The 20505-nt window shown below is 37.5% G+C and overlaps 1 protein-coding gene across 1 annotated transcript in view; it reads left to right on the top strand.

Annotated features, from left to right (window-relative positions):
* The window catches only part of PDK1 (pyruvate dehydrogenase kinase, isozyme 1), a 38043-nt gene that overhangs the window by 10077 nt on the left and 7461 nt on the right, over positions 1 to 20505 (top strand). The window contains exons 6-9 of the mRNA XM_011991914.1: positions 758 to 835; positions 2641 to 2717; positions 4637 to 4735; positions 19946 to 20056. Coding sequence (XP_011847304.1) covers positions 758 to 835; positions 2641 to 2717; positions 4637 to 4735; positions 19946 to 20056 — 365 coding nt within the window. The remainder of the gene's footprint in view (positions 1 to 757; positions 836 to 2640; positions 2718 to 4636; positions 4736 to 19945; positions 20057 to 20505) is intronic.

Below are 20505 nucleotides of genomic sequence, written 5' to 3'. Positions count from 1 at the left end.
AAACAGTGGATAAGAGTATTTCCTAACCAACTCTTAAGTTTTGTTATATAGATAGGAAATATTTTCTTCAACCTGTTATTTTTCTTTTTTGCATTGTCGTTGGTGTCTTTTTAGCATATACACTTTTACATTTTTTTGTAGTTTTATTTGTCATTTATTGTTTATGGCTATTCAGCTTTGTCATGTCACACTTAGACTTTCCCTGGGCCAGGTGCAGTGGCTTATGCCTATAATCCCAGTACTTTGGGAGGCTGAGGCGGGTGGATCACCTGAGGTCAGGAGTTCGAGACCAGCCTGGCCAACATGGTGAAACCCCACCTGTACTGAAAATTCAAAAATTACCTGGGTGTGGTGACACATGCCTATGTAGTCCCAGCTACTTGGGAGGCTGAGGCAGGAGAATCACTTGAACCGGGGAGGTGGAGGCTGGAGTGAGCTGAGATAGCGCCACCACACTCCAGCCTGGTTGACCAAGACTCTGTCTAAAAAAAAAAAAAAAAAAGAGAAAGACTTTACCTGGTTGGGGGCCTTGAGCCCAGGAGCTGGAGACAAACCTCAGCAATATAGTGAGACCATGTCTCCACCAAAAAAAAAAAAAAAAAAAAAAAAAAAGCAGAGACTTTCCCTAAACTATCAAAGTGTATTTTCTTCTGTAGAGAGTTTAAGACTTTCATTTGTCAATACTATTGCCATCTTAATGCATGAAAGGGAAGTATGTTTATTAAATCCTTTTTTGTTTTGTTTTAATTCGCACTAGATGGCTATGAAAATGCTAGGCGTCTGTGTGATTTGTATTATATTAACTCTCCCGAACTAGAACTTGGAGAACTAAATGGTAAGCCTGATGTTGTCTTTTTCTCAGTGATTAGTGCATTGATTTCTTCATAAGGGATAAGAATTTAAATGTTTTAATGGAAGATGACTTTTTTCATTAAATTCATTGGATATGAAGGCTAAAGGATAGTAATCATGTAAAAAGTGTATCTATAAATATATATGTAATTTAGTCAGATTCTTTATGAAAAAATTTGGCTTTTTGTGCCTCATTTTCTTTATTTTTAATTGATAACTTTGATTCTTTGCTTATTTTTAATTTTCTGTTTAGTCATAGAAAAAAATGATGCCAAGAAAGTTACATTTGACTTTTACATGCACTTCAATAATGTAAGACTTACCCTTTTTCTACTTCCTGAGTTATAAATAATTTTCTGCAGTTGAGGACATAGAAAGACTGGGTTTGTAAAAGAGGAAAGAAAGATGCTCATCTATATGAGAATGTGTTTGTCTCTGATGGTTTTCTTTTTACCCTGATGAGTGCCTTTTGGATAAAAAGGGTTTAGATGCCTTGAAGGGGGATTGATGAGTCTCTTTCCTGAAGGCATGGTAGTTTGACAGAGAAAAACATTTCCTAGGATGACACTTTAAGAAGGTGTGGTGGAAAGAATAAAATAAGATAGGCTTTTACTGAGCTGTATTCTGGACCTTAGAGTGAGAGAGCAGTGAAGTTACGCAATTGAAAATAGCATTGCCTGGTGGTTTTCTAAAGCCATATTAACTCTTTTGAGCCATGATGGTAGCATAGCATTTGGTAAATAACAATCACAATGTACAAGTGATAGTTTGCAAACCTGAACTGCTGTGAGCAATTTCCAGATATCCCATTCTTGTTCCCAAGGGGGAGTTTATTCAGAGGAAGGTCTGATTTATTGGTTGAATTAGAATTCTAAGATATCATGAGTCTTAATCATTTGTTCTACTAAATGTCTGTTTTATACATACCCCTATCACCACCCCCAGTGGGGCTCCTGTTAAGTGTTTAAATGTAGAATTAATTACTGTCTCGAGAAATTGATGCTAGCTCATATTTTTTTATTCAGCTTTATATCCATCGAAATGCCTGAAATAAACAATAGTCCGTCCAGGTGAAACATTTTGAAAATGGCTGAAAGAATGTATGGGCTGGGCGCGGTGGCTCACGTCTGTAATCCCAGCACTTTGGGAAGCCGAGGCGGGTGGCTCACAAGGTCAGGAATTTGAGACAAGCCTGGGCCAATATGGTGAAACCCCATCTCTACTAAAAATAGAAAAATCAGCCAGGCGTGGTGGTGGGTGCCTGTAATCCCAGCTATTCGGGAGGCTGAGGTAGGAGAATTACTTGAACCCGGGAGGCAGAGGTTGCAGTGAGCTGAGATTGCGCCACTGCACTCCAGCCTGGGCGACAGAGCAAGACTCCGTCTAAAAAAAAAAAAAAAAAAAAAGAAGAATGTATTCATGTGAATTGGACTGTGGAATTTATGGACTTTTAACACTTCTCTATTTGGAAAGTAAAATTCCTACCCAACAGTTGAGCGATCTTTAAAAAGACTTTACCATCCTAGAGAAAAATGGTTGCATGGGTTGGTTCGATTGTTACACGAGATTGTGAGAAATGACCACAGGACTCTTGTCATCGTCAGTTGTAAATACTTGTGGGTATGGGTTCAAACACTAATACATTGAAGAAATGGTGTAGCAGTTCTCCCCCAGATTATACTGTCCTCCGTAGTTAATGTTTTCTTTTCATCACTACACAGTTTTTTCTTAAAAATGCTTTAAAGCACATCTCTCTGTACTTTCATATTTTTCTCTTCTGCTCTGTAGCAAAATCACCAGGACAGCCAATACAAGTGGTTTATGTACCATCCCATCTCTATCACATGGTGTTTGAACTTTTCAAGGTTTGTAAAATAGTATTACATAACCTTTACCAGTACTTTCCTGAGGTTAGGAATCTGCTCTGAAAGCCAAATATTCCACTAGGTTCTCCTATTAAGAAGTGCCATTTCATGTCAGTATCGTATCACATTGCTGGAGATCAGCCTTTTATCAACACAGGGAGACAGCTCCATGTAGTAGTGAGCTCAGACTATGGAGTCAGAAAGACCTGGGTTTGAATCCGAATTATGGCACTTAATTTGTGTGTGACCTTGGGCAAGTCACTCAACCTCTCTGAGCCTCAGTTTCCTTTTCTGTAAAACAAGAATACTGTCCAGGATTGTTTATGACGATTGGGAATAACATACTAAGTGTCCAGTACAGTGGCAACATATTACATATAGATGCTTAATAAAGTTATCTTTACATTTTAAAACAATATTTAGACGAGTGATTCTCAACTTGCTACCCTCAAAGGACTAGAATTCTTTTTTTGGTCTGGCTTTTCTTGGGAGGGGGAGGTCATTTATATTGACTTACAGGGTTTTTGTTGTTATCTTTGCTCTTTACAACAAATTTTGAAAACAAATTATGCTAGTAATATTGAGAGTGTCTTTTTTCCCCGCCCATGATACTTGCTGGTTGACAGGAAAATGGGTGAGGAGTGAGGGGCACAGGTCCTGGTGAGTGAAAACGACTGCCCTCCATCAGAAGCTTGTAGTCTCTCTTTAGTTATGTTTCATCAGCCAGCAGCAAACTAGAAGAGAGAGGGGGTGGCTTTCAATCTGATAATGTAAAGGAAGAGTGCACTGAAACACAGAAAAACTGACCAAATATCTTAGAACACCACCAAAGTGTTCTTTCTTCTAAGACAGCAAAAATGTATTTAATACCTTACAAAATCTTTTCAAAAATATTTATTTTATTTTTTGTAGCATTGAGGTCTCACTCTGTTACCCAGGCTGCCCTTGAAGTCCTGGCCTCAAGCAGTCCTGCCTTGGATTCCCAGTGTTGAGATTACAGGCATAAACCACTGCACCTAGCCCCAAAATCTTTTTATCCAAGTTGTTAAACAAGTAGTGATGGGCACTTAAAGCATTAACACGAATTTTTTCCTTGAAATTCCAGTGGCATAAAGATCTTGTGCCCTATGATTGAGGCATTCCATATTATATTACGTATTGTTCATAATGTCAGTAATAATGGCTTTCACCTGGAACCTAATCTTAAACTGCCTGTGATGGAAATGATGGAATCTCCTCCATAAGGGGACTCAATCGCAATTGCTGTGCCAGGGCCACACACACTTACTGCCAAATTCAGATGCCTTTTTAGTTACATCTAGTTTGTATCATTTTCTGCTGCAATGCTGAATGTCATGATATTGTTCAAGGCTTCTGATATGTTGGCACTGTGTACCCTATTTCCTTTAGAAAGTAGTCAAAGCAGCTTTACAGTGTCAGTACCCTTAATTTCAAGCTAGAGATAAAGGGATTCATTGCTCCATCAAATACGACCATCGCTGTTACTACTATATGAAAAAATTACTTTTCTTTAAAGAAATGTATGACAGTTTTTTAAATAGTTCTGAAAATAGAGCTGAAACTACATTTTCAAAAATGTTTTGCCCATCACTTACTAAAATTATAAAAGTGTTTGAACAGAGTTTTCTGCTTTAATGTAACTAGTTTAAAGTGTTTTGAAGTCTGACTTTGGAAAATATGCAGAATTTAGTTGGAATCTTTAGGTCAGAATATCCTTTAGATCCCCCCCAAATTGACTCCATTAAAAAAAAAAAACTTTAAATGTGGTTGTAAGAATTGTGATTCTTTGGCATATTTTCATCAAATTTAAAAACTTCAAATAGTGCATATGTACTTGAAAATTATACTTTGTCCTTTCTAAAAAGCTGTATTTTTAATACAACCCTAATGTGTTTCAGAATGCAATGAGAGCCACTATGGAACACCATGCCAGCAGAGGTGTTTACCCTCCTATTCAAGTTCATGTCACGTTGGGTAATGAGGATTTGACTGTAAAGGTAAATGTGTTTGGTTTTTGTTTTTTTTTTTTGTAATTGATGTACAGACATGCAAAGGTAACCATACGCATAATTTTTAAAAGACATAATCTCTCAGGGGAAAAGAATCTTGTCTGTAATAGATAATAAGCACATTGCTTCATTGAGCTGGTGGATTATAGTTACTCCTTGAATCTTTTCTAGTCTGGTTCCCTGTCCAGGTGATTCAAGTTAAAATAAATCTTGGAGACAGACAATTTATCATGAATATCTCTTTGATAAGATCTAAAATATTTGGATAGTTGCAGTATTATGGAGATAGTATTTAATATATAATTAAAAAATTTTAAAACAATGCTTTTTAATCTAGTTTGTTTCATTTGATTCTCATAATGCAGGTAATTTTATCCTCACTTTTACAGGTGAGGAGACTAAGACATGGTGATTAGCTCAGGATCACACAGGGCATAAATACCATGGGACATGATATCCAGTCTTCTGTCCCCAGGACTAGACCTTTTCTATTACGTTGTTCAGGTGGCTCAGTTTCTTCTTTTAAATTTTATTAAAAATTGTTTTCTGTCACCCAGGCTGGAGTGCAGTGGTATGATCATTGCTCACTGTGACCTCGAACTCCTGGGCTCAAGCGATCCTCCTCCCATAGCTTCCAGAGTAACTGGGACTGCAGGCTGCAGGCATGCAAGCCTGGCTAATTAAAATAATTTTAGGGGGTAGAGACTAGGTCTTACTGTTGCCCAGGCTGATCTCAAAACCCCTGGTCTCAAGTGATCCTCCCACCTTGGCCTCCAAAAGCACTAGTATTACAGGTGTGAGCCACTGTGCCTGGCCCTAGTTTCTTAAGAGTATGATAGTGTTTTTCTCTTTTAATAATCACTAAAAATTTATATTAAAGTAATAAATGCAGACACTATAAAAAATCAAATGTGTCAGTTCCTGGCCCTTTGTGGGCCTCATTACTCCGAGTTACTCAGAGATTCCTAGTCTTTCTTTTTTCGAGATGGAGTCTCACTCTGTCACCCAGGGTGGAATGCAGTAGTGTGATCTTGGCCCACTGCAACCTCTGCCTCCTGGGTTCAAGCAATTCTCCTGCCTCAGCCTCCCAAGTAGCTGGGACAACAGGCACCCGCCACCACACCTAGCTAATTTTTTGTATTTTAGTAGAGACGGGGTTTCACCATATTGGCCGGGCTGGTCTCGAACTCCTGACCTTGAGTTGTCCACCTGCCTCACCCTCCCAAAGTGCTGGGATTACAGGCATGAGCTACTGCGCCTGGCCTAATGTTTACATTTTAAACAGTAAATATTACCTTTCTGTTATAGTAGTTGAGGGGTTAGCTCTCTTTAATAGAGCACCTGCTCCCCTCCCTTAGCCCAAGGGCCACTTTCCCTATACTATCATCCTAATATTTAAGTTTGTATATGAAATTCAAAGTTGAGAATAATCATCTTGCAAAAGTTTGAAGGCATCCGTTGTTCCTTTTTTTAAAAGGTACAATTCAGTGAAATTCATAAGGTTATTCAAGTATTGCCGCTGTCTCATTCTAGAACATTTTCATCAGTCCTAAGAAAAAACCCAGTACTCCGTCAGGCACAGCGGCTCATGCCTGTAATCCTGGCACTTTGGGAGGCCAAGGCGGGCAGATTGCCTGAGGTCAGGCGTTTAAGAGCAGCCTGGCCAACATGGTGAAACCCCGTCTCTACAAAAAAATACAAAATTAGCTGGGCGTGGTGGCAGGCGCCTGTAATCCCAGCTATTCAGGAGGCTGAGACATGAGAATCACTTGAACCCAGGAGGCAGAGGTTGCAGTGAGCCGAGATCGCACCACTGCACTCCAGCCTGGGCGACAGAGCAAGACTCCATCTCAAAAAAAGGAAAATACCAGTACCCATGAAGTCACTTACCATTTTTCTCTCTTCTAGCCCTTAGCAACCACTAATCTATTTTCTGTTTGTGTATTTCTCTTTCTGAGCGTTTTATATAAACTTAATCATGCAGTATGTGATCTTTTGTTACTGACTTCTTTCACTTACTATAATGTTATAGTATGCATTTGTACTTCGTTCCTTTTTATGACTGAATGATATTCTGTTATATGGATATAACGCCTTTGGGTTATGCATTCATCAGTTGATAGACATTTGGTTCCTTTTTATTTTTTGGTTATTATAAATAATACAGCTATGAACATCTGTGTACAAATTATTGTGTGAACATGTGTTTCAGTTATCTTATGTATATACCTAGGGATTGAATTGCTGAATTATAGGAAACTCTGTTTAACTTTGAGAAACTGCCAAACTGTTTTCCAAAGGACCTGCACCATTGTGCATTCTCATCAACAATATGTAAAAGTTCCTGTTTTTCCTTGTCCTTGTCAACAATTGTAGTCTGTCTTTTTTTATTATAGACATTATTGTGAGTGTGAAGTGGTAGCTCATTGTGGTTTTTATTTGCATTTGTCTAATGACTGATGTTGAGCATCTTTTCATTTGCTGATTGGCCTTTTGTGTATCTTTGAAGAAATGCAGATTAAGATCCTTTTTTCAGTTTTAAAATTGGCTGTCTTTTATTGTTGAGTTGTAAGGGTTCTCTCTCTTATGTATATGTATATATATAAGGATTCTCTGTGTGTGTGTGTGTGTGTGTGTGTGTGTGTGTGTGTGTATGTATAGGGGTTACTAGTCCCTGATGAGATGTATGATTTGCAAGCATATTCTCCCATTCTGTGTGTTCTTTTCACTTTCTTGATAGTGTCCTTTGAAGTACAAAGTTGTGTTGTTTTGTTTTTTGCTTTTTAAAACAGAAATGGAGTCTTGCTATGTTGCGCAGGCTGGTCTCGAACTCCTGAGTTTAAGCAGTCCTCCCACCTTGGCCTCCCAAAGTGCTGGGATTACAGGTTTGAGGCACCACACCCAGCCAAAGTTTTTAGTTTTGAAATTTTTCAATTTTTTTTTCACGTTACATGTGATTTCAGCCTTATGTCTAAGAAGCCATTGCCTACTCCAAAGTCTTGAAAATTTATGCCTATGTTTCTGAGAGTTTTATAGTTTTAGCTTTTACATTTAAGGTCTTTGATCCATTTTGAGTTAATTTTTGTACATGGTTTGAGGTAAAGGTTCATCTTCATTCTTTTGCATGTAGATATCCAGTTGTCCCAGTACCATTTGTGAAAAACCTATTCTTTCCGCATTCAGTTGCCCTGTCACCCTTGCCAAAAATCAATTGCTCGTGAATGTATGGGGTTTATTTCTGGATTCTCAGTTCTATTCCATTGATGTATATATCTCTCATTATGCAAGTACTTAACGCGTGTCTCAATTATTGTAGCTTTAAGTTTTGAAATTTGCAAGTGTGAGTCCTACAACTTCTTTTTCAGGATTATTTTGGCTATTATGGGTTCTCGCATTTCCATGGGTTTTAGGATCAGCTTGTCAATTTCTGCAAAAAACAATGCCAACTAGAATTTTGATGGGCATCATTTGGGAAGTGTTGCCATCTTAGAGTTAACAATATTAACTCTTCTAATTCATGAACACAAGACATCTTTACACTTATGACACAGGGCATCTTTATAGGTCTTCTTTGCTTTCTTTCAATAGTGTTTTGTGGTTTTTAGTGTACAAGTCTTGGACTTTTAAATTTATTCCTAAGTATTTTATTATTTTTAATGCTATTATAATGGAATTGTTCTCTTAATTCCATTTTTTGGAGTGCTTTTTGCTAGTGGATAGGAATATAACTGATTTTTTTTTGTACTGATCTTGTATCCTGCATCCTTGCTAAATGTCTTCATTAGCATGAATAAATTTTTGTGGATTACTTAGAATTTTCTATATAAATGATCATGTCTCTGCAAAAAGATGTAAGTGTGGCTAGTGCAGTGTTGAATAGAAGTGCTGAGAGGAAACATCCTTGTCTTTTTTCTGATCCTAAGGGGGATAACTTCTTGTCTTTCACCATTAAGTATGATGTTAGCTCTGATTTTTTTCATAGATACCCTTTATCAGATTGAGAAAGTTTGCCTCTATTCTTAGTTTGAGTGTTTTTATCATGAAAGGATATTCAATTTTGTCAAGTGCTTTTTCTGTGGAGATTGAAATGATTGTGTGGTTTGTTCTTTGTTCTATTAAGTAGTGTATTACATTGCTTTTTCTACATCAAACCAACCTTGCATTCTTGGGATAAGTCTCAATTTTTTTATGGTTTATGTTGTTTTGTTGAGAATTTTTACATTGATGTTCATAAGGTATGTTTATTGGTCTGTAGTTTCTTGAGATGTTTTAGTTTTAGTATCGGGATGACACTGGCCTTATAGAATGAGTAGGGAATTTCCCTCTTTTTCTGTATTTTGGAAGAGTTTTTGAAGGATTGGTATTCTGTCAGTGTTTGGTAGAACACAACAGTGAAGACTTCCGGGCCTGAGCTTGTCTTTGTGGGAAGATTTTTGATTACTAGTTAAATCTCTATTTGTTATTTATTCAGATTTATGGATAGATATTTATAAACATAAATAATAGGCCAGGCACAGTGGCTTATGCTTGTAATCCTAGCACTTTGGGAAGCCAAGGCAGGTGGATCACCTGAGCTCAGGAGTTTGAGACTAGAGTGGCCAACATGGCAAAACTCCATCTCTACTAAAAATACAAAAATCAGCCAGGCACAGTGGTGTGTGCCTGTAATCCCAGCTACTTGGGAGGCTGAGGCAGGAGAATCACTTGAACCTGGGAGGCAGAGGTTGTGGTGAGCTGAGATTGTGCCATTGCACTCTAGCCTGGACGACAGGTCAAGACTCTGTGTCAAATAATAATAATAAAATAAATAAATATAAATAATATATTTGCTATCTATTCAAATTGTCCATTTCTTCCTGAGCTGTGTCAATAGTTTGTATTTTTATTGTAATTTGTCCGTTTCATTTAGGTTATCTAATTATTACACACAATTGTTCATAGTATTCCCTAATAATCCTTTTTATTTTTGTAAGATTGATAGTGATGTCCCCACTTTCATTCCTGGTTTTATAAATTTGAGTCTTCTTTTTTTTTTTCTTGGTCAATATAGCTAAATATTTATCAATTTTGTTAATCTTTCTAAAGAACCAATTTTTAATGTCATTGGTTTTCTCCATTTTTCTATTCTGTATTTCATTAGTTGCACTCTAGGCTTTATTATAATTTCCTTCCTTCTGCTTGCTTTGGTGTTATTTTGCTCCTGTTTTTCTGGTTTCTAAAGGTGGAAGTTTTGGTTATTCATTTGAGACATTTTACAACTGTAAATTTTACTCTAAGCACTGCTTTGTCTGTATCTTACAAGTTTTTAATGTTTTGTTTTCATTTTCATTCATCTCAAAGTATTCTCTAGTTTCCATTTGGATTTTTTCCATTGGTTAATAGGAGTAGGTGGTTTTAATTGCCACATCCTTGTGAATTTCCCATGTTTTCTCTTAATCATTTAAATTTCATTCTGTTGTGATTGGAAACATACTTTGTATGATTTCAAGTATACATCTATTGAGATTCATTTTATGGCCTAACATAGGGTCTATCCTGGAGAATGTTCCATGTGTACTTGAGAAGTGTTCATTCTGCTGCTGTTGAATGTTCTACAGATAGCTATTAGGTCTGGTTGGTTTGTAGTGTTGTACAAGCTTGTCTTTCCTTGTTAATCTTGTAATTGTTAGATCCATTGTTGAAAGTGGAGTATTGAAGTCTCCAATTATTGTTGAATTGTCTATTTCTCCCTTCAGTTCTATCAATTTTGCTTCATGTATTTTGGAGCTCTGTTGAGTACATATATGTTTTTAATTATATCTCTTTTGTTTATTAACCTTATATCATTAAAAAATCTTCTATTTTGTCTCTTGTAACAATTTTTGCTTTAAAGTATATTTTGTTTGAAGTTAGTGTAAATCCCAACTCTTTTTGTTTTTGTTTTCATAGTGTATCTTTCCAGACTTTTAATTTAAACCTCTTTGTGCCTTTCAGTCTAAAATGTGTCTCTTTTTAGCATATAGTTAGAATTTAAAACCATTCTGCCAATGTCCACCTTTTAATTGGAATGTCAGATCAATTACATTTAATGTAATTACTATTAATGTAATTAACAGTAATTTTGGTTTATGTTTGCCGTTTTGTCTTCAATATATGTCATATCATTTTTTATTCTTCATTATTACTGTCTTTTGTTAAAATGATACTTTGTATTACATTGTTTTAATTTCGTTCTTGTTTTTGTTACTGTATTTCTTTGAGTTTTTTAAGTGATTATCCTGGGGATTACAATAAACACCTTAATATCTAGTTCAGATTAATACCAATTTACTTTAAATAATACACAATGGCTTTTCTCCTAAATAGGCCTTTGCCCCTCCCCACCCATCATCCTTTGTGCTGTTATTGTCATATAACATACATTTTTGTACATTGTGGGCCTGTCTACAGAGATGTATAATTATTCTATGCAATTGTCTTTTAAATCAGATAGGACACAAAAAGAGTTACAAACAAAAAATATACTCATATTATCCTTAATACTTACTTTTGTAATTACTTTTCCTGGTACTGTTTATTTCTTCACATGGATTCAATGTATTGTCTAGTATCCTTTTGTTTCAGCCTGAAGGATTCCCTTTGGTATTTCTTGATAGCATATGTCTACCAGTGATGATCTCTCTCAGTTTTTGCTTATCAGGAAATGTCTTAATTTCTCCTTCATTTTTGAAGGATAGTTTTGCTGGTTGTAGAATTCTTGTGTTGATAGTCTTTTTCTTTCAGCACTTTGGAATATGTTACCTCACTGCCTTCCAGCCTCCATGATTTTAGATGAGAAATCAGCTGTTACAATCTTATTGAATGTTGCAAATATGTGATGAGTCATTTCTCTTTCTGTTTCTCAGACTGGATAATTTCAATTGACCTGTCTTCACTATCACTGATTCTTTTCTTTCACATGCTCAAATATACTGTTGAACCCCTCTAGTGAAATTTTCATTTCATTTATTGTACTTCTCAACTCCAGAATTTCAACTTAGTTATCTTATATAATGTCTATCATGTTTTTTCACCTTTGCCAAATCTTGATGCATATCATTTTTATTGCCATATCTTTTATTGTTGTATCATTTAAAATTTTCTATTTTGAGACATCCTCATACTTTAGTTCTTTAGTGTTTGTTTACAGAGTCTGACTTTACTGACTCAGGTATAGTTTATTGACTTGATTTTTCCTTGCCTATGTATGGGCAATACTTTTTTGTTTCTTTTCATATCTTGTTATTTTTGTAGAAAACTAGACATTTAAAATAATATATTTTGACAGCTCTGGAGATCAGGTACTGCCCTCTCCCCAAGGTTGTTTTTGTGATTGTTTTGTAATTTTTTTTTTTTTTGGAGTTAATTCTGTTAAGTTTGAGTTATTTGTTGTGTGTGGTCTCTGAAGTCTCTGCTCATTTAGCTTAGTGGTCAGCTAATGACTGGACTGAGATTTCCTCAAATACGTGGAATCAGTAAGTTTCCCAGTCTTTGCCGGGGGACTCTGTGTGTGTATAGGAGAAGTGTTTAGGAGATTATCTTCAACTGTCAACCAGGCAGTTGACAACTGTGCCTTAACCTTTAGGTCCTGCTTGCATAGAGCAGTTAGAGGTGAGAGCTTAGGGTCTTCTCATGTCTTTCCTGAGCATGACCCTGGGCATGAGTATGGCCTTTCAGATTCCCAGGAGATAGCTGAGTTTTTCAAAGCTCCTATGGCTATCTCATTCCCTAGACCTTCCTGTCAAGCTTTTTGTTTAGCCTTATTCTTTGCCCTAGCTGTTGTCCAGTGCCTCCTACAGCCCTCAAATTAATCAGTTACTGCTAATTGTTTTTGACAGATGTTTCCAGGGATGGGGGTGGGGTGAAAGACTTTTGTACTGGGGAGCTCAGAGTCAGGTCAAATAAATAGTATTCCCAGCGGCTACCAGGCTGCTGGTTTCACTCTGATTGCATATTTATTGGAGGGAGGGGGAGCAGGATAGGAACAAGTTAAAATGCTTACTGTTCTTTTAGGGATTCAGTTGTTTTACTTTAATAAATGTTCCCCAGATTGCTGCATGCCTTTAGTTAATTTCCAGAATTCTGTCAAAGTTGATTCTTCATGATTTTTGTGCCACCACCCCCCCCCTCATTTTTTTTTGATGCTTTGATAGAGGAGACACTTTTGCAGGTTCTTTCTCTCCTATTTTTGCTGATGTCACTCCTGCTGTTCTTTTTGAGAAGACAACGTTTATTACAATTCCTCTTCCTTTTTATGTGACCAGTTTTAGGTGTCTACTTTTGTTTAAGTGGACTTTATAACATCTTTTTTTTTTTTTTTTTTTTTTTTTTAAGCTGTGTTCTGAAATTTCAGTGATGTGACTTGGTGTGGGCCTTTTCTTACTTATTGGGCTATGGTCTTTGAACTTCCCATTATTTTCTTGATATTTTCCTTTTCACTGTGTGTTTAGTCTCTTTCTGATAGTCATATTAGGAGGATGTTGGGCTTCATGACATCATTACCTGTTTTTAATCTTTTTTTCTCCTGTCTTTCGTTGCTTCAACTTTTTATTCTATTCTGTGAGATTTCCTTGACTTCAAATTCCCAGCCCTTCTATTGAATTCTTATTTCTGTTATCTTACAAATTTCCAAGAACTCTTATTTTTAAAATTAATCCCTTTTTAGAATTCTGCTCTAGTTTTATTTTATTGCTCTGAGGATATTTTTTTTATATATATATATATATATTTTTTAAACTAATTTGCCTCTGCACCCTGCATTGTCCATTTCCTGAGTTTCTTTTTGTCTGTTTCTCTCCTGGTTGTTCATTTTAAAGGGCTAGGCACAAATAATAAATGGCAATGCCATCTGTTTGCTGTAAAAACAATATGAATGTATCACTTTTGTTTTTTTTAAGCTCAGATGCTAATGTGTCTATTTTTTGGTTATTTATGTGTCAGCTACTTGCCCATTAAGGTTTATATAGTCAAGAAAAGACCCACTGGCCAGGCACGGTGGCTCAAGCCTGTAATCCCAGCACTTTGGGAGGCCGAGATGGGTGGATCACGAGGTCAGGAGATCGAGACCATCCTGGCTAACCCGGGGAAACCCCGTCTCTACTAAAAATATAAAAAACTAGCCAGGCGAGGTGGTGGCCCTGTAGTCCCAGCTACTCGGGAGGCTGAGGCAGGAGAATGGCGTGAACCCGGGAGGCGGAGCTTGCAGTGACCTGAGATCCGGCCACTGCACTCCAGCCTGGATGACAGAGCGAGACTCGGTCTCAAAAAAAAAAAAAAAAGAAAAGAAAAGACCCACTGGTCTTCTGGTTTGGGGCTTAAGTTGTGCTGCAGCATGTTCTTTCTTATACCTTTTTCTGTTTCTATTAGTAGTGCTTTATTTAGCATTTTGGTCTGCAGCTGATTTCTATTGCTAATATCTATCATTGCATGGATCAAGGTTTACTGAGTTCTTAGACTCTCAGAAGAGATTACTTCTGTGCTGGTGGATGGGCTTCGCTTAGGTAATCTGTCTTTATGATGGAAAGAAAAATTCATAATGACCCGGCAATCCCACTCCTATGACTATACCTCAAAGGATTGAGAATATTTAGGCAAAAACTTATACACAAATACTTATAGTGGCACTATTCACAATAGTGTACAGGTATAAACAACCCAAATATCTATCAGCTAATGAATGGATAAACAAAATGTGGTGTGCCCATACAGTGGAATATTATTTGGCCACAAAGCACTGAAATACTCATATATGCTACAAACTGGTTGTTATAACATTGAAGACATTATGCTAAGTGAAAGAAGCCAATCACAAAAGGCCACATATTATATGATTTTATTTACATGAAATATCCAGAATTGGCAAATATATAGGGACAGAAAGTAGATTAGTGGTTGCCTAGGGATATGGCCACTAAAGGAGCCAGGGTTTCTTTTGGAGGTGATGAATATATTCTAAAATTGACTGTGGTAATGGTTGCACATATCTATGACTATGTTAAAAATCATTCAATTACATACTTTAAGTGCATAAATTAGATGGTATGTAAATTATTTTTATCTTTTTTGAGATGGAGTCTCCCTCTGTTGCCCAGGCCAGAGTGCAGTGGCATGATCTCAGCTCGCTGCAAGCCTCCCAAGTTCAAGCGATTCTCCTGCCTCAGCCTCCCTAGTGGCTGGGACTACAGGCGCCTGCCACCACACCCGACTAATTATTGTATTTTTAGTAGCGATGGGGTTTTGCCATGTTGGCCAGGCTGGTCTCGAGCTGCTGACCTCAAGTGATCTGTCTGCCTCCGCCTCCCAGAGTGCTGGGATTACAGGCATCAGCCACTGCGTCCAGTCTGCTATGTAAATTATATCTGAATAAAGCTGTTTAAAATAAAATACGCTTGTAACGATCTCAAAAAGACTGTTCTAGAAGCCTGCTATGTTAATTATGTTTGAATAAAGCTGTTTAAAATAAAATAGAAAGGCTTGTAAAGGTCTCAAAAAGACTGTTCTAGAAGTGCTGTCTGTATTAGACTCTGCCTTCACCTGTTGTTTCTCCCCTCACATCCAAGGTCACATGAAGGCATCTCCTCTTGCAGTCTCTCTTTACATGTTAAATTCTTGCTTTTTCTTCATTCGAGCTTTTATCCCCATTACTTACCCTAGACTTTCAGAATCAAGGCTTGGTTTTTTTTCTTTCCCATTTTTTTTTTAGCTTATTCAAATTAATTGACTTTTTTTTAACCTTGTATCCTTCTGCTAAAAACCTATACAAAAGTTGTTGTTTCTGTCTTTCAGCCCTAGCTGCTCTTTCAATTCTGTGTTTAATATATAATCTATAAATAACCTATGTGTTACAGCCACATGTCTTTTTTTTTTATAGATGGAGTCTTACTCTGTCACCTAGGCTGGAGTGCAGTGGCAGAATCTCGGCTCACTGCGACCTCTCTTTCCCGGGTTCAAGCAATTCTCCTGTCTCAGCCTCCTGAGTACAGGCGTGCGCCACCACACCTGACTAATTTTTGTATTTTTAGTAGAGACGGAGTTTCACCATGTTGGCCAGGCTGGTCTTGAACTCCTGAACTCAAATGATCTGCCCGCCTCAGCCTCCCAAAGTGCTGGGATTACAGGTGTGAGCCACAGTGCCCGGCCTACATGTCATTTAAATTAAAATTTAAATGTCTTGGTTCATTTACTGTTGATGATTTTACAAACTTAACAGTGAAAACGCTGTTGGCTGAGAAACTTTAGGAACTCTGGGTGAATACACGGTTGGTTGAATGTCCTGGCTTTAGAGCTGTCATCTAGTCAGTAGTGGTTCATTTCGTCTGGGCCTGGAATTCACATGAATTAACCTAGCGAGCCTAGTGTTACTAGGAACAGGAAGTTAGGGATGGCAGCTCTTGGTTAGATGACATTGACATGTGGTGATTTTGTGCGCTGAAGAGAAAACTTTAAAAATAATTGGCGAACTTCTCTTCCTTAGCCTTCCTGTTGACAATACTTATCTCATTATCTTAATAGGGTTTCGTGTTGGTTTTCACATCTCTCTTTCAATACATTTGTCATCAAAGGTTCCATTCTTCTTGCCTTGAATATATACAGACTTAATGTCTATCTCTACCATTACTCCCTCCCTTCCTTTTCCTGAAGAACTTGGATCCTCCAATCTATTACTGCTCTTTTGGAAACTCTTTCACCTACTTTAAAATCCACTGGCTCCAGTTTATTGTATTGTTGACTGCAAAGCAAAGTACTGCTTTGACTGTAGTTTCTAACTCTATTCCTGTGGCTTAGTTTGCCCCTTTACCTCTAGCAAGATGATGCTTCTCACATCCTCTCTGTCCTGTCTGCTTAGCCCCTGTTATTTTCCCATGCAGCCTGAGGCTGGAAATGGCTCCTTATTTTGTACTTGCCAGGTTGTTGTTACAGTCTCCCTGGCCAAAAGGTTAAGGAAAACCAGAAAATAATTTACTCAAGTCTACCTTTTTATCTCAATATCTATTCTAATATGTTCTTTACTCCCTTCATGTATTTATAGAATGTGCATACTTCTTATTCATGTTACTAGCAAATGTGAAGCAGAGCATATCATTAAAGGATGAATAATTAACAAATTGTTGAATTTCTCAAAATACCCAGAGCTCTTTATTCATCTTACTAAAATAAATTGCTTTACAGGGCCAAGAGCAATTTCAAGCATCATGCTACATAAAAGTTTTTTTTTTCTTTTTTTTTTTTTTTAAACTGAGCAGAGTCTCGCCGTGTCACCCAGGCTAGAGTACAGTGGCACAACCTTGGCTCACTGCAGCCTCCTCCTGGATTCAAGAGATTCTTGTGCCTCAGCCTCCCAAGTAGCTGAGATTACAGGCGTGCACCATGATACCTGGATAATTTTGTATTGTCAGTCGAGACAGGGTTTTGCCATGTTGGCCAGGCTGGTCTTGAACTCCTGACCTCAAGTGATTCGCCCGCCTTGGCCTCCCAAAGTGCTGGGTTTATAGGCGTAAGCCACCACACCCAGCCACAAATTCCTAATAAAGTCCTTGTATACTTTGATAGTGTAATTACTTAATTTTAGATGTATTAGAGGCAGATTTTTAAATGGGATTTCAAGGCAGATTTTTTAGTTATAAAAATCAAAATATCTCCATAATTACCATTATAAAGGTAATATATACATACTGTAAAAATTTTTTAAATATATAAGAACTTAACTATAAGCCATTCAGCCTATTGACTTTTAATACATATTATTCAGTACTATTTTATATACACATAAAAGCAGATTTGTGTATGACAACTGTATTGTTATAGGCAGTAAAATCAATTCAGATTCTGTGACAAAGGAAAATGGCTATAGTAGATGAGAATATAAGCTGGATACTAGCTAGGAAAATAAGTCCATGTTAACTTTGAAGGAAAACAAAAATTATATGTAAATAAATTACTAAATTTGATTTGCCATACTGTTTATTTGAGTTGAAAAATGATATAAAAATGTAAAGACCTACATGCCTTACAAACACATCAGAAAGTGTTTTGGGGTTCTAGGCTGTAAAATTGCTTGTAGATGCAAACACAAAGTAGCGGTTCTGTTTTTTTCTCCCTGAAAATGAAAATTGTACTGTTTTTTTCCTGTTAAAGTAATTGTGAAGAAAATTCAGAATCTGAAAAACCCAAACAAGAAGAGAAAATTACTCATTCTACAGACAATAAAATTATATATCATTTCAGACCTTTTCATAGTAGAATTTTTACAAAGTATTATAAATGCTTCTTTGTAACTGGGGTTTTTTTTTTTCCTGCTTAACAAGATCTCTTAAGCCAGTATGTAGAGTTCTGTATAATATCTAATTAATGGTTAACAATATCCTATTTTAGAATGTACTTTCTTTTACTTAACTAATCCCCTATTTAGGTTGTTTAGTTTTAGGTATTCTGCAAAAGCTATGATGGATGTTCTCATACATGCTTTGCATGCTTTTCTGATTATTAGGATAAATTTCTGGAAGTGACGTTGTGTGAAAGGTACATGCATTTTTTTTTTTTTTAAATAGAGGCAGGGTTTTATTCTGTCACCCAGGTTGGAGTACAGTGATGAGATCATAGCTCACTACAGCGTCGAAGTCCTGGGCTCAAGTGATCCTCCTGCCTCAGCCTCCCAAGTAGTTGGGATTATAGGCATGCACTACCACATCTGGCTAATTTAAAAGTTTTTTTGTTTTTGTTTTTGTTTTGTTTTGTTTTTTTGTAGAGATGGAGTCTCACTATATTGCACAGGCTGGTCTGGAACTGCTGGGCCCAAGTGATCCCCCTGTTATGGCCTCCCAAAGTGTTGGGATTATATGTGTGAGCCACCACACCCAGCCAATATATGCATTTTTTCTTTTTTTTTTTTTTAAATTTAGAGACAGTGGCTCACTCTGTCACCCAGGCTGGAGTGCAGTGGTGCAATCATAGCTCACTATAGCCTCCACCTCCTGGGCTCAAGTGATCCTCCTTCCTCAGCCTCCCAAGTAGCTGAGATCACAATTGTATGCCACCATGCCCAGCTAATTTTAGAAAATTTTTTGTAGCGATGGGGTCTTAACTCTGTTGTGCAGGCTGATCTCAAACTCCTGGCTTCAAGTGATTCTCTTGTCTCAGTCTCCCAAAGTGCTGAGATTACAAGCATGAATCACCATGTCCAGCCTAATACCTGCATTTTTATTATTTTTATTTTATTTATTTATTTATTTTGAGAAGGAGTCTTGCTCTGTAGCCCAGGCTAGAGTACAGTGGTGTGATCTTGGCTCACTGTGACCTCCATCTCCTGGGTTCAAGCAATTCTTCTGCCTCAGCCTCCCAAGTAGCTGGGATTACAGGCATGTGCCACCTGGCTAATTGTTATATTTTTAGTAGAGATGGGATTTCGCTCTGTCGGCCAAACTGGTCTTGAACTCCTGACTTCAAGTGATTCACCTGCCTCTGCCTCCCAAAGTGCTGGATTACAGGTGTGCATGTTTGATTCTAGTCACCACGCTGCCAACCAGAAAGGAATAACAAATTATAGTTACATACAAGATAGGGTTAACTTGTGTCCAGTTCTGTGCTATAATGCACTGTTAATGAGACTCCCGGCAATATACAAAGCCACAGCAGTATTATGATGGAGTTTATGTATTAGAGTTTCACATATTAGAGGAGTTGGGTTGAGTTCAGCAGCGAGGGAAATGCTTATATTGGCAACTTGGATTGTGTTGTATTCATTTTCAAAAGCAGCACTCAGGCCAGGTGTGGTGGTTCATGCCTGTGATCCCAGCACTTTGGGAGGCCGAGGCAGGTGGATCATGAGGTCAGGAAATCAAGTCCATCCTGGCTAACATGGTGAAACCCTGTCTCGACTAAAAAAAACAAAAACAAAAAAATTAGCCGGGCATGGTGGCAGGCGACTGTAGTTCCAGCTACTCTGGAGGCTGAGGCAGGAGAATGGCACGAACCTGGGAGGCAGAGGTTGCAGTGAGCTGAGCTCGTGCCACCGCACTCCAGCCTGGGTGACAGAGCGAGGCTCCATCTCAAAAAACAAAAGAAAACAAAACAAAAAACGCAGTACTCTCCCACCAGCAGTTAAACTGTGATGCTATGAGTATGTGTTGATATTTTGCTGTTTTGAGGACTTGGGCATAGAGCATGATCCTTTTCTTATCTTAGATGAGTGACCGAGGAGGTGGTGTTCCTCTGAGGAAAATTGACAGACTCTTCAACTACATGTATTCAACTGCACCGAGACCTCGTGTTGAGACTTCCCGCGCGGTGCCCCTGGTATGTTATCAAGAAATAGTGAAGTGTGTTTCTGTCAATTGCCTTCCACATGCTCTAGCTGCCAAATAAGTAAGTTAAGCCATCATGTAGGGTACTCCACAAGGAAGAAAGAAGCTCTTAGAAATGCACACTTTCCCCTACATTTAAACAACCTTCAGAACACTTTTTTTTTTTCAACTGAAATGGGCACGAGACAGAGATCTGGAGTTCTTGTTACAACGTTTGATCATGACATAGCAGTAGTTTTCCTGTGTAAAACCCTTTTTCAGAATGTGGTTAACCACATTATTTCTAATGTGGGGAATAAATTACTGGTTTTAGCAGTATTTGGTCAACACTGAATTACTTTTTAGTGTTTACTTTTTTCTCAAGTATTTGTCATTAGAATGATCTCATATCCTAGACTGAAAAATAAGACTAAAATTCTGATCTGTTCAATCACCAACCTG

This window comes from Mandrillus leucophaeus, unplaced genomic scaffold, assembly GCF_000951045.1.
Source record: "Mandrillus leucophaeus isolate KB7577 unplaced genomic scaffold, Mleu.le_1.0 Scaffold40, whole genome shotgun sequence".
Lineage (NCBI taxonomy): Eukaryota > Metazoa > Chordata > Mammalia > Primates > Cercopithecidae > Mandrillus > Mandrillus leucophaeus.
Note: the sequence above shows the minus strand (reverse complement) of the source record. Positions and strands in the feature narration are given on the sequence as shown.